The 15,000-nt window shown below is 41.6% G+C and overlaps 2 protein-coding genes across 2 annotated transcripts in view; one reads left to right on the forward strand and one right to left on the reverse strand.

Annotated features, from left to right (window-relative positions):
- The window catches only part of LOC138057176 (uncharacterized), a 436,205-nt gene that overhangs the window by 416,441 nt on the left and 4,764 nt on the right, over positions 1-15,000 (reverse strand). The gene's annotated exons all lie outside the window — the stretch shown is intronic.
- On the forward strand, positions 2,777-11,835 carry LOC138055941 (uncharacterized). Its single transcript, XM_068901802.1, has 2 exons — positions 2,777-3,159; positions 11,393-11,835. The coding sequence occupies exons 1-2, from the start codon at positions 2,817-2,819 to the stop codon at positions 11,833-11,835; spliced, it is 786 nt and encodes a 261-aa protein (XP_068757903.1). The 5' UTR covers positions 2,777-2,816.

Below are 15,000 nucleotides of genomic sequence, written 5' to 3' on the forward strand. Positions count from 1 at the left end.
AAACCTGCACGTAAACTGCTGAGGGAGTGGAAGCGCATAAGGAAAGAGCATGGCGTCCTGTCCCGTGTTGTTCAGATAAACGGTCAAGGTACACGGCAGGTGATACTCTCTGGTTCCTTAAAGAGCAACGTGCTGAAATCCATCCACGACGATCTAGGTCATCAGGCAGTAGAGAAAACAACAGCGCTTGCAAGGAGCAGATTCTATTGGCCTGGGATGATGGCTGATGTTGCTGACTACTGTCGGACATGTGGACGTTGTACTCTGGCCAAAGCAGGGAAGAAGCTTCATCCTACCATAAGTTCCCTGACAGAGAGAACTTATTAGAGATTTTGGCAGTTGATTTCACTCTCCTAGAGAGAAGTACAGGAGGCATAGAGAACGTGCTTGTCCTTACCGATGTTTTCACGAAATATACGCAAGCTATTCCCACAAAGGATCAGAAGGCGACCACAGTAGCTCGAGTCCTAGTGAAAGAGTGGATTATAAGGTTTGGGGTACCTAAAAGGATTCACAGCGACCAAGGGCGCAATTTCGAGAGCAAGGTGATTCAGCAACTTTGTAAGATCTATGGCATCTCTAAGAGTCGCACATCCCCGTACCATCCAGAGGGTAACGGTCAATGTGAACGCTTCAATAGAACCATGCATGACCGTCTGCGTACTTTTCCTTCAGAGAAGAAACGTAAGTGGGATATTGTGAACACGTATATTGGGAACACGTATGTTGTGGTACCATTGGTAGCAACAACGGCAGAGGAGGAATTCAAAAAAACTGTCCGCAGGAATGACATTCTCCATGCAAAACAACTAGTGACAGACATTGCCTTTGATGATGACAACATAGATCCCGGCAGTATGAATGCCAGTGAAAATGCAGTTGGTAATGGTGTACCGTTAGATACCGAAGCAAGCGGCAGTGATGAGGACGACGTTGTTCAAGCCGTCATACCATCAAGGCAGAGCAGAGGCCCCGTTGCTGTACCACACGAGAGTCCGTCTGTAGTTGTTTTAGAAGTGACACATGGCGATGGTAACCACACACAGAATCAAGTGGAAGTTCTTGAGGAGGCTGCCCCTGATCGGGACCATGGTGATGAACCTCCAGTTGGTGATTATGCTGTAATTGAAGGTGGTGCCCCCACAGTTCAAGCCGATCCTGAGCTTTCCACTGATGGCGTCGATCCTGACTTTTCTACTGATGGTGTAGATCCTGAGCTCTCTCCTGGCGCCGCAGACCCTGAACTTTTTACTGACGGGGTGGATCATGAACTTTCTACTGTTGCTGTAGATCCAGAGAAGGCTGAGGCCCTACGGGCCAGTACCGGTGGAGGCACAGCAGCGGAGGTGACAGCAGCTAGTAATACCAACACCACCCTCCGGTCAGACGTTCTACCCGGGTGGGAGCTGGACAACACTCCAATCCTCACCACTTGCCGAGACCTGCTATGAGGGAAAGCGTTGAAGCGGCAGTGATAGACCTGCAAATACTGAACTGTGTAGCACAATCCAACCTGCTGTTAATGCAGTTGTTAGCTAAGAATACTCAGAAATAGGAGCTTAATATTAATGTCCTTGTTGTTCCTACGTGATCAAGTGAATCTAGACTTTGGTTGAGTTATTAGGTTGTCGAGGACTCCAACTTCAGCAGGGAAGCATGCGAGAGTGCATATTTCATGCGCTCACATGGGCCCTGGGGCTGATAAGGCCACACGTGTCCATAGATGACATAGTGTATTGCGTGTTTATTCTGTTTTGAGTCTTGTTCGCTGTTTTGCTTTTCTTTGTACTTTTATATCGTGTCCTTAAGATGTTCAGCTGCCAGGGTGAGCTTATTTTACTGTTTATTAGCCACTGAAGTATTTTTGTAAGCTAGGCCTGGTATTTTCATTCGGATTCTTTGAGTCGCTTCCATGTATATTAATTTCTGTAATTTCCCATTAGGTCTTGCTGCGTAATAAAGTGGTAATTTAGAGAAAAAGAAACCTGTGTCACAGTAACAAAAGAAAACAATGAGAAAAAAAAAAGAATAAAAAGATGGGTCAGCTTGGCGACACATTTGCAAACCACTCTGCCATGTTGATCTTAGCTTCAATAAAAATTACCAGTAAATACTAATTATTTCCGCAGGTTGCTCGTGATAATTTATGCGCAGTTGTGACTTTGGAATCATCTTGAGGGATACTTTGAGAGATGAAATAATGAAAATAACTGTGAAGTAGTTAAATTTACAAAAAAATCTTTATTAATGCCTAAGCAGCTGGCTCTCTAGTTTGATTTAATTTAATTATGAACTTTCATTTTCCTCATGTAACAATTAATTTCGGAATTGTTAAATATTTTGTACATTACTGTTGGCTTTTGTTTTTCTTCATAAGTTGAATTACATCACGCTTCTCGAACAAAAAATGACAAACTATGGAAGGTGTCTTTCAATGTGATAAACAATCTCGTAATCGATAGTTCTCCATGCCATCCCATATAGAAGAAGTACATACAAGTATTTCTCATTCCCTTTGTCTTTTATCTCAATTTAATCCTCTGTGTTTTGCAATTGCATGTATTATTCATGAATTTTTTTGAAGATTGAGAGTCTATTAAAGCTCACACCTAATAACCTATTATTTGTCATCCGCTCTAGCAATTTATTTCGCCGGATATTTTAATATTTTTGGAATAGTGTTATTGATAGGAGAAGTCTGTAGGTGGTCAGTATTGCAGAGCATATAATTGCTGTACTTATGTGCGGAGAGCGCACATCAAATTAAATTGGATCGTGTCAACAGTTCGCTACAGAGTTCCTGAGAAATTATAGCCATGCTCCGTTTCTGGAAGAGACACTGTGGATTAGAATATGTGCCAGCTTTTTCTTTCCTTTTCTCGTTCATCTCATTTCTTGGCCTCGCATCAGCTGCTGAATCATGTACTTATCAACCCCTAACGGAATACGGCTTCGCTCTTGTTGATCACTCGTATCAATCATTCATTGCTGATCGTCTGGCTTCTTGTTACATCGCTTGCAATATGCAACCAGCTTGTCAAAGCCTCAACTACAACCTTGCTGACAAGACTTGCGAGGTCAACAACGACACCAAATATTTTCGTCCCAAGTATTTCGTGGAAAAACCAACATCCGTTTATGGGACTAATCCTGATTCTGGTAAGTTGATTTTTCTGCGGTTTAGAATCTGAAATAATCCACTAATTTCTTTGCAATTCTTTCTCTCTTTTCTTATCTTCTGTTCAAAATTTATCATCCACTGAATTAAAATCACTGCTTCCTCTACTTGTCTTTATGATCAGAGAAACAGTTAAAATTTAAATGTTGATCTAATTTTATAAATTGAAGGTATTGGTCACCTTTGGACAAGAATGATTCCTGTACATGTAGGAATAAATTCGCGTGTGTTTGAAATAAGCTTGCATGATATGTAAGAATCGTCCTGTTCGTAGAGTGCGGTAAAGACATCATTATCATCATCGTCATATTTTTGTCTACCCTCGGATTTTAGAGTAGCTTGGTGTACCCAATATGTCTTAGTATTTACCCTCCCAACTATGAGATACACTACAAAGGCAAAGGCAATTTGTGAACAATGGCCGTGTTTTCACGACAGCTGTTGTCTCGCTTAGCATTCCTGAAAGTGGTTCGTTTGCATACTTCACCGGTAAGATTAAATGAGAGAGCACGTGCCAATACAATAATAAAAATAATAAAAATAGCACGACTGTTGCATTTGCCTTTTTAGCAACCACAAACGACTCCTCATTGGCGGAAAGTAATTGCCAACTCGGTTAATGATGTCTGGTTTGGTGGCTTAATTTTAATGAGAATTCTATTGAAATTTGCCGTGCGCGTACACGAACAGTCATCGCTAACATTTTCTCTTGTCATCGCTCATTTTCTGTATTTCCTTCAACTCGCTTCAAGACTCTTCTCACCAACTTAAAGGCGATGATAAGATTGGGAACTGATGACAAAATGGTTTGAAATCGCTTTTGTAGTATTTTATTGAGGTCTTACCCATTTAATCTCCGATAATGTTTGATGATTACGTTCAGCCAAAAAGATGCGCCGGCTGTTTTAAAATTACAGTTCATTTGCTTTATAGGAGGCAAAAACAGTACGTTGCTTTTTTTTTTAACTTTGAATTTAATCGATTGTATTGACTCGTATCATTGTGCGCTGATTCTCGGCGAGTGGAGAACTAAAATCGAAACGAATAGCATAAGCCTCAAAAGAACTTTGCCAACAGGAGAAGGAAAGATGAACCAATTGTGAAGCCGGTTGTGAATTAATGTTTCTTATTTCACCGAACTGATCAGAAGTGAATCTTTGTTTTCGATTGTTGACTGTTGCTATGTAAACAACTCTGAGTAGCGATTCGTCTCGTTTTAAATAAGAAAATACGATTAATCAATACTTGTGTAAATAACGAGATAAGTATAATAATTTCTTTCACGATGTATTCACTTGGGTTGTAACTGGTCCCGACGTTTCGACCGTCTCATCTGGTTACGCAATATTCTTTGTATCATGGTGGTTGGCTGTGATTGATGGAATTCAGGCTTATTGTTCCTTCGAGTAGATTCAAAATTGTTCCCTTGTTGACGTATCGATCTCCTGTCGTGTTATTTACACTTCGGGAATTTCGACGCCATTATCTCGGCCAGTTGGAAAAGATGGACTGGAGTCTGGACTGGACTCTGGACTGGACTGGACTGGACTGGACTGGGGGTTAATTTTTTAGAATCAGTTTCATTACAAATAGTCACCCGAGGTCAACACAGCAGTATTTGGCTCCATTTCTCTTTAATTTGAGGTAATCTTTTAAGCGAGTATTTACAAGCTTCGCTACACATACTTAGAAAGTTAGTTCTCCGTAATACAGTCCAGTCCAGTCCAGTCCAGAGTCCAGTCCATGTTTTCCAACTGTCCCATTATCTCTGTTGATGCTCTTATTCAACAACACTCCCATTCATGCTCAATTGAATTAAGGAATTGGGTGAAATATCAATCAGCGCCCTTCCACCTATCCGTTACCACTTTACTAATCGACCTAGAATTCAGCCTAGCTTCCCGCCTCTAACTCCCAAGAAACAGATCTAGAGCCCCAAACCTTATCCCCAAAACTTGTCCCACTCCTAATCCAAAAAGTAGGTTACAGATATGGTATCAAGATATCGTTTCGTGGAACAGATTCAATAATCCTGAAGTGACCTCTCATCCGGATTTTTGGAAGGGAATGCGGACACAACGCGCTTGAGCTCGTTCATGTTCTGCTGGGGATTAATCACATCCGTATCACTCTCGAAGACAGGCCGCGCAGATCCACTATCCGGGTTAAGGACTTTGGCTGACTGGATATGAGCCGCAGTATGTCGACGCGACCAGCCAACATTTTCCGTTATCTCAGAAAGCGCAGCTCACTTGAAAGCCAACGTAAATGCACAGCCAGAACGAAATCCATGGCGAGTTTCAACATCGTCCGCACCCATATCCTTAAGGTACCCTTTTAGTCAGGCCTCGGCGGTGGAAGATCTCAACGGTAAATCTTGAATGCCTCCACTTGGTGTTGTTAAGCGAAACAAATAACCACGAGTTAAGTCGACCCTCATCTGGCGAGCTACTTCAATGTACTGCTCAATACCCCGAGTCGGGCAAATGGTGGTGTGAAGATTCCTACGGATCCCAAACACGTTCTCATCACCATCCCTCAACGTCCTGCCCCACGCGTGGTTGAAGGGGAAACAAATATCATTAGGGAAACGAAGTATCCCGGACACTTTAACCTGGGCGAGATCACCTGGGCGATCCCCACTAAAAACATCGTTTTAAAACAGGCCTGGTCCAGAGCCACGATAAACCGCTGGATCGGTGTTTTAGCGCTGTCTGGTCCTGCTGAAGGTGGGATGATAACCGCGTCAGTTTATCAGCAAAAAACGGAGTTGCCTGTTTAGATGTTAATCGAGCCTGAAGCTGCCCGTCCTAGGCGTTAAAATAGACTTGGCAAGACCCAAAAAGTAACCTAGACGTATCAAATGGTATGTCATCACAAATATTGTTGACTGAGCCACGGCAAAATCTCGTTGATCCTGCGTAAGCAGAGCGTAGAGCCGCATATCATGATTTCCCCTGGTCTAACTGGACTTGTAGTTGACCGTTATGTTGGTCATTTATATACAAAAGACACGGGACTCCAAAGGGGCGGAAAAAATCGAAACCATTAGTCCCGTACTATGATAAACATAGGGAGATATGTTCCACCCGAAAGGCAGTGTATTGTATTTAAAATACCAGCCACCCCACTGGAAACCGAAGAAAGTCTTGCTGTCATCATCCAACAAAATATGGTCATAGCCAGACTTGTCGTCTAAAACTGTCTGGTAGCTGTCCTTCGACACATAGCCAGGCAAGTCAGTTACACCATCCAGAGTGAAAGTTTATCTTGCATCCAGAGATTCAAGGACAGTGCGTCGTGACATAAACGCGGTTTTGAAGGCTCCACTGTAAGGGGGAGGACTAGATAAGGCCGTTTCACTAAAGCAACCCTCCCTACAAGGGCGATAGCACCCATCTTTAAACGAGCTATTAAGGTGCTTTGAATAAAAGGTACAAATAACTTGCATGCAACATTGTTCCGGAACGCCTTTGAAGGAGGTCGATCGGTGTCATAGTCCTTTCCCTTATAAAGGAGCCCTTAAGATGTCGAAAAAAGGAAGGATACAAACTTTGTCTCTGATCCAAGCAAGAATCTCTTCATGTTTCTTGGAAGAGTTCACGCATGCAATCTCCTCCCAGTAAGGCACGTGGTTGTGAAGTTCCCCGGCACAAACGCTATTGGGATCACGAAAAACCAAGTTCTCCAAGTCACAAATGACCTCCCCACATCCCACCTTCTTTACAATGGTTTCTAAAGACTGATTTACTGTTACCTCCTGCTGACAAGAACAGGGTTTCCTCTAACATCCACCCATCTTAAACGATGTCTTGTAATAGCTGTGACGATCTCAGCATCAAAGGACTGATCACTTTCCCAGGGTTAATATGACCTCCCCTATAACCAAGAGGAAGTCGTGGGTTAAATAAACCCCGTTCAGTCCGCAGAGAGGTAACAGCTCTGACCCAGTATGACCGGAAGGATATATTTAGATACCCCTTTTTCGGAGCTATTACAACTCAAAGACTATCCCTCTTTATATTTCCATATATGTGTGAAGGAAAGTTATGGGAAACTCAACACTGGAAAACTTCTTGGGAAAACTGTAACTGCCTTGAGCGGGATTTGAACGCACGTCCCCCTGATCACTAGTCGGGTGTGATGACCACTACACTTTCAGAACAACCATGCTGGCAACATGCCTGATTGATCACTTAGTGTGTGGCATTTACGTGGGACTCCCACAGATAAACACTGGTGAAAAAACTTCACCATAATGATCTTTTGTTGCGTGGTCATTGCTCCACCCATACACTTTGCGAAAACACCGAAATATTTTACGCTATGAAAGTTAGAGGACTTCTCAGACAAATGAAAAAAACACTGCTGTCCTTTACGCTAACCGACAACCAACGGCATCGTGTGCGTACAACAGTCATCACTCATTTTCTATATTTCAATAAAAATAATAATAATAATTTTCTATATTTCTATCAAACATGATAATGTAATGGATTTCATGATAAAAATTACGAGCAGAAACATACTTATTAAAGACAACGTTTCGGTGTTCTCATGACACCATCATCAGGTCAAATATAATATTTTACAGATAACTCGAATATTAATGTTCAAGATTAAGTTCAAAGTCCCTAGCGGCTAGGTGAAAAGTTTTGCCTTTATCGAGTCACTTTGGATATTCAGACACGGTTTGTGCTCGCGAATAAGGAACATTTCATACACAAGACAATCAAATTTGCATGAGCATTTCTTAAGAATGTGAAACATGTCAGATGTTATAAAGAAATCAAGCCCGCGTTGATCAACGAACAATCAGTAGTTTACAAATTTGAATGTGGCTGGTGTGATGCCAGCTATGTTGGTTACACGCGTCGACATCTCTACCAACGGATCGATGAGCATAAAAGATCTGGTTCAATATTCAATCACAGCCAAAGTCAACATCAATCAAGAACAATAACATCTGACATGTTTCGCATTCATAAGAAATGGAGATAGACTATTGATCGAGTTACGAGTTGAGTTGAGTTTGAGTTAAGATTGAGTTACTATTGAGTTACGGTTTTTGGCATTTTTGGCACTTAAATCTAATAAATATTAAGTAGAAGTCACTGAGAAGACCACGAGACACCGTTTTCGTGAAGTGCACAGGTGTATATTTGTGAAATGGTTTTAAACTGATCAAAACAATCTTGAAATTTGCAGTATTCTTGTTTAACACTACCAGTTTCAGCACTTGGACTCCTTTGATTTGACTACTGCCTATTTTGCTGTTATGTGGTCTCGTCGATCAGTAGTCCCTTCAGAAGATTATTCCAAGCCGACCACATGGCTGATGAAAAGACCAGACCACAACACCGTACTCTATCCGACCAGTGTGTGCGATCTTTAATACCCCACAGTTTATGAACGTTGAAGGTTGTGAGACGGGAACTGCGATTTATAGTCCTTATTCGCGAAGACTTGAAAGTCTAACCATTTGCGGATGTTATTACAAAGGCAGCACTTTCTCCTCAACGATTATTTTAAGACCCTGGGTGTTGCGGGTCCGGCCGGAGTCGAACTCACAATCTCCTGCATAACAAACTGATCCACTGGCGCGCGGTTGTTCCTTTTAGCGATCAAGTCTATCGACGCTGAAAAGATGTCTTCTTGCAAGGCTAAGGATGGGATTTACTGTTAAGCCAGCTTATAGCCCTGGCGGCTAAACGATGAAACGTACCGTTTGTCGTCCAGCAGCGTGGTTTTCATGATCGGCTACCACACAAAACGTTATCGGAACTAAGGAGCTGCAGTTCTCGTTTATGTACTTGCAAAAACAAAAGAAACCTTGCAAGAAAAACCAAAATTAATTAACAAGTAAATAAATAAATAAATAATGAGAAATAACTGTAAGCTGCTTTATGCAACATGATTTAAAGCGGTGCAAGTTTTAGGATGGTAAAAGAGTAGACAGAAAGAAATGTCTATCGTGATTTGGTCAGATCATAGACATACTTTCAATTTCAATACTCTGATTTCAAAACTTGTCCGTTGACCTTTTTTTAACCGGTTGAGTAGAGATCCAAACAGACAATTTTTAATTAACAATTAAAGATCACCAATTCGAACGCTTGCCGACGACTCTGCGGTTAACTATCAACCTTCCATTGCGTGAGAACCAGAACCCGGAGTACGCAAAGATCCCAAGTCTTACCATTTAGAAATGGGAAACAGTAGGTGAGCGAAACAAACTTCTTTTCATAGTGTTTTCACTGATTAGTAACAAGTCATATTTTAGAAAGGGGTCAGTATAGATTTCGAAAAACAATGCGAATCGCACCCGTCACCTTTCTAGTCACAACGTAACTCGTGAACCGGGCACCGTGACACAATCCGGGCTGCAGGTCTAAAACACGGGTCACTTTTGACGGGTTACTCGTGGCAGGTAACCCAACACCCTAATAAATTTGGGTAACCATAGACGTAAACTTTAAACTACCCACACTGATCGCTACCTGTCATATTTATCGCACCATCCCAGTATGCACAAGCGAGCCGTGGTCAAATCATTAATGGATCGGGCCAAGAGAATTCCCTCAACAAAATCCCACATATTGATAACGATCCGAGAATTCTATCGACATTTGCCATGTGCGTACACGAACAGTTATCGCCAACATTTTCTCTTGTCATCGCTTATTTTCTTATTTCCTTCAAGACTCCTCCTACCAACTTCAAGGGGATGATAAGATTGCGAAAGATGGCAAAACCGCTTTTAACTCATTCGTTGCACCCGTCTGTGGTATTTTATGTCGTTTTCTTTCCCATTGGAACTCCGAATATGTTTGATGATTACGTTTAGCCAAAAGGATGCGCCGGCTTATCGAAGGCATCCATTGCAACCTTTTTTCATGAAATCGAGATCTTCACTGACTCTTTTAAATTACAGTCCATTTGCTTAGGAAGCAAAAACAGAAGGGTTTCATTTTTTAAACTTTGCATTAAATCGATTGTATTGATTTACTTGGTCTTTTAATTGTCTCGCATCATTGTGCGCTAATTCTCGGCGAGTGGAGAACTAAAATCGATACAAATAGAATAAGTCTCAAGAGAACTTTGCGAATGCCAACGGGGGAAGGAAAGATGAACCAATTGTGAAGCCGGTTATGAAGGAATGTTTCTTATTTTACCGAACTGATCAGAAGGGAATCTTTATTTTTGATTGTTGACTGTTGCTATGTAAACAACTCTGAGCAGCAATTTGTCTCGTTTTAAGTAAGAAAACACGATTAATCCACAATACTAGTGTAAATAACAAGACAAGTATAATCATTTCTCTCACAATGTATTGACTTGAGTTGTAGCCGATAGCGACGTTTCGACCGTCTCAACTGGTTACGGACTACTCTTTTTATCACGGAGGTCGGCTGTGATTGGTGGAATTCAGGCTTATTGTTCCGTTGAGTAATTTCCTGAGGTCTGATTCAAAATGGTTCACGTATCGATCACCTGTCGTGTTATCCGCACTTCTGGAATTTCGAAGCCATTATCCCTATTGATGCTACAAGTGTGAAGTCTTATGAGGATATAGATTCATTCGCTCTATAATGACAGCTGTTCATCTGTTCACTAATAGATCATTGTGAGGACCAGTCAAAATGCGTGCATCATTAAGCTTATTACATAATCGGCCTTATCGCCTGAAGAAAATCAGCAGTAAGAATTCAAAACGTCGCGATCTAGAACCGAAGTGACACAACGTAGGACAAACGATCAGAAGACTGCAATGCGGGAGGTCGTGAGTTCGACTCTGGCCGGACCAACACTCAGGGTAACTGAGCAGAAAGTGCTGCCTTTTGTTATGACACCCGCAAATGGTTAGACTTTCAGCGTCTTTTCGGATAAGGACTATAAGCCGTACGCCCCGTCTAACAAAAATCCAACATGTTCATAAGTTCCCTATTGGACGTTAAAGAACCCACACACTATTCGAGAGAGAGAGAAGGGGATAAGGTTCCCGGTGCTTGCGTGGGTGGGTATAGTGGTCTATATCAGCTGAATAGCTGCCAAGACTTCAACCTGCTCAAACAAATAAAATAACAAACAAACAAGCAAACTTATTTTACGATGTTAATCATCAATGTGTCCAAGCCAGCTTATTTGACAATTTATACCGGCCTCTACTGACCGAATGTTTTCTTCTTTAAAACTTTACCCATTTTGTCACAGAACGTCCTTGGCGAAAGCTGAATTCAGCTGCAGTGTGTTTTGGCGCAAGAAATGACCAGTTTGGCCGCTTTGAGGTCGAAGTCGGTGGCTCTCTTGATGCTGTCAAACTCGTTCACCTCCGTGGATTGGTGAACTGTAACATTAATAAAAACAATAAATCGAGCAAATGGGGATGTAGTCCGTATTCGAACAAAATACAAGTCTTCATAACAAACACATCAAACACCGTCCTTCTGCCTCACGAGGGGATAAATTCATCATACACTATTCCAGGATATCGTTCCAATTCCAGCGAGATTGTCTTCAGTGATTTCCCAAATCCACTTCATCTGTCTTCTGGTCAAGATTTACGCCTGTGGCACCGGCATGGCTTAAATAATTATAAAGTTGAACTAAGAGGGGGGAAATCATGTGTTAATGTCTTTGCCAAGTATATGAAATAAATCTTGGCCCAGTACACCAAAACCTCTGTGTCGTGGAACATTCAGCTTTGTTTTTAGAAGTCAGGTTAAGGGCCTACTGACGTGTTTTTTGGGGTGCGTTGCTAAGGATGTAATGGTTAAGTAATTGGAGAGAATTTAGACAATTTGGCATTATGTTTGTCAGTTTCCAACTTTTGTAAATCAATGACCCTAAATATGACGTCACCATACCACGCCCATGGTCACGTGACCAATAAAAGAAAACTGCCTACGTGCCTTTGTCTACGTGCTACACAATTTGGGTATTTAATCAGTGGTTTGATAATTTGTATTCGTTTTTGCATCCAGCCAAGCATGGCCTTCCTTTTATTTTGAAAAATGTTCTTTTTAAAGAGATAAACGATACTGAAATACCCAATACCATTTTAAAAAAAGGTGATTTGAAAAATTCAATGCTTACCTATACTCTTTATTTAGGGCTGAAACGTGCCATTTGAAAAAAAATAATAATTCAATTTAAGAACCGCCGGAAATTTAGCTGTTTTCTCAAACCGGAAGTCTGTACGCTTATTAAGCATGCGCAGTTGATCTGAGAACGACCGTGGGGAAGGGCGAGGAAAAACCTTTGATGCAAACAACTGTTTGTGCGGATGATTTTGATTGTGAGTGGGTTTTCTGGTAGGCTCACGATATGATTACTTCAGTCAGAAGTAACATTTCACTTCCTTAGCATCGCGCTAAAAAACCAGCGCGCTATTTACGCTTAATGTTGCGCGCGCCCTCCACTTGAATTTATATGTCTCATATCTTGCAATGGACGCAATTCTCGTGGAGCGTTTGATTTAAAGTCGCGTAATCTGCTACAATTTTCAGTTGTGCGGAAACAGCCAAGCTACCCAGTGGTTCATCATGTTTGCTAACCAGTTATTGTAACTGCTATCCAGTTATTCGATAAAGTTTTACCGGACCGTTTGCCGCAGTGTACGTCAATTACCGAGACAAACTAGTCAAGAAGTAAGCTTTCAGTTGATTTCTATGTTTATTTGCGTTAATCTTCTGTTTCGTTTGAACCTTTTAAAGGCCGTGTGTCACTGAAATTCTTTGTATTTTGTATCGATTTGTCTTGTTAAATTCTCCGTATTGGCATGTTTTCTCTATTGTTCAACGGAACACAGAATTCGATTTCCTGAACCAACCCGAGTTCCTGAGGACAAAGACACAATGACTGAACTGCTGAAAGAGACAAAAATAAACCGACGAAATCCCAAGGCAGCGCTGACGCGAGCGGGAAAATCACTCCGCCACATGATAGAAATTAAGCGCCCGGGAAAGGTTATATAGGGACGTAGCTAATAGAGAAGCATAAATCGTTTACAAAGTTGATTGAAGATGACAAAGAACAAGAAGCATGGCTAGACGAGAGCCAATATATGTTTTTAATAACCGATTCACACCAACCAAACACGTTTAATTAAAACAGGTTTAACAGCGTAAAAATGCACAACGGAAGGCTGAAAGACTGTATTTTAAGTAGAGTTCATGTAAGTTTTAATGTGTGTCTTCATTGTGTTGAGTTTGGAATCTACATTATGTCAGGTGGTACCTTATGTGAAGAAAACAATTTTAAACCATGCCTAACTAAACAGCTTTTAAAAGTGTTTAAGCTTTGGTGTGAAGGCGGTATAAGTTTAGAGACTGGCACAAAACTGTATTTAGAAAGTACGAAAGCATTACCTAAGGAGCATTTAGTTGAGGACTGAAGTCAATTAAATGACATTGAAAACAGCTATGAAGATGCAATTAGTTGGGAGCTAATCCAAAGTAGAATCACAAGAAGCAATAATGTTGCATGCTGGTATTCGCTTAATTACTACTGAGTTAAGTAATGTCGCAAACAACGTCTCTATAGTTAACGAAACCAGATAAAGAGAGTACTGAGAGCTTTGAAGTAATTAAGAACGAAACTTGTAGTTTAAAAATGGAAAAAGGCCAAAGTCTTCAGGAGATGTTAGAGAGTACGCAATATTCCAATCAGATTTCAAGCACATAAGATCCCGATCAGGTTTCAAGCACGTAATTGAAGCCAGGTATAACAAGCGGGATGCAATCAGATTTCTTCGCACCTGCCTGCAAGCTAGAGGGAAACCGCTTGATCTTATAAAAGGGATTGGGTCAGATTACGATGCGTCGTGGGAGTACTTAGACTCTATTTACGGTGACCCGAGATTTGTTTCCGATACGATAGCGCAAGACATCGTCAAGTTCCGACCAATTCGTGATGGCGAAGACGCTCAATTTTGTGATTTAATACAACTAGTAAAGCGCTGCTACAAGAGGCTAAGAGACGTTGGCTTGCCACGCAAAAATGACCACAGCCATATGCTTTCCATTATCCAGCAGGATGAGAGGAAAGTCTGGTCAAGAGATCTTGAGAAAGCTAACCAGCCAGCAAGATTACTGGGCCTTATGACTTGGATGACCGCAGAAATGAGGTCCAGGATGAGAGCCACAGCCCAACGTAGAACCGGAAGCAGTAATAATACCATCCACCATGTCTACGTGACAGCAGGGAGTGGGAGCAAAAGCAAGAGTCCGCACCGAGGAAGAAGCACGAGAACTAACGAAATACGTAGACAGTGTACTCGAAACAGGAGGCTTTAAAGTCAAAGGCTGGCCGTCGAATAAAGCTAACTGTAACACCGATCAGGAAGAGAGAATGGAAGCAGCGATTTTGCAAGGAGTCAATGAAGAAAAGGTATTAGGAGTGGCATGGAACAGTCACACAGACATGTTTACTCTTAAGGTGAAACCTGAATTACTACTCTCTTTCAAGAACCGACAATGCTTTCCAAGAGAAAGATCCTGAGCCAGGTTGCTCGGATCTAAGAACCAAATGGCTTTGCATCCGCATTTCTCATCAGAGCCAAGATAGGAGCTGTGGGAAAAGAACGTCGGTTGGGACGAGAAATTACCCTTGGAAACTTAAGAATAATGGACCAACCTGTTTCAAGAAATGGTGAGCCTCAGTTGCACATGCTTCGAGAAATCTCTGAAACCGACTGATGCAGTGGGCCGCCCTGTACTGTGTGTTTGTCTGATGACTTTGAAGACGCATTTGGTTCCTGCGCGTATGCACGATGGCAGCTGGAGAGTACGGCGTAGGATTTATTGCAGCAAAATCAAGGG

This window comes from Montipora capricornis, chromosome 7 (assembly GCF_036669925.1).
Source record: "Montipora capricornis isolate CH-2021 chromosome 7, ASM3666992v2, whole genome shotgun sequence".
In the NCBI taxonomy this organism is placed as follows: domain Eukaryota; kingdom Metazoa; phylum Cnidaria; class Anthozoa; order Scleractinia; family Acroporidae; genus Montipora; species Montipora capricornis.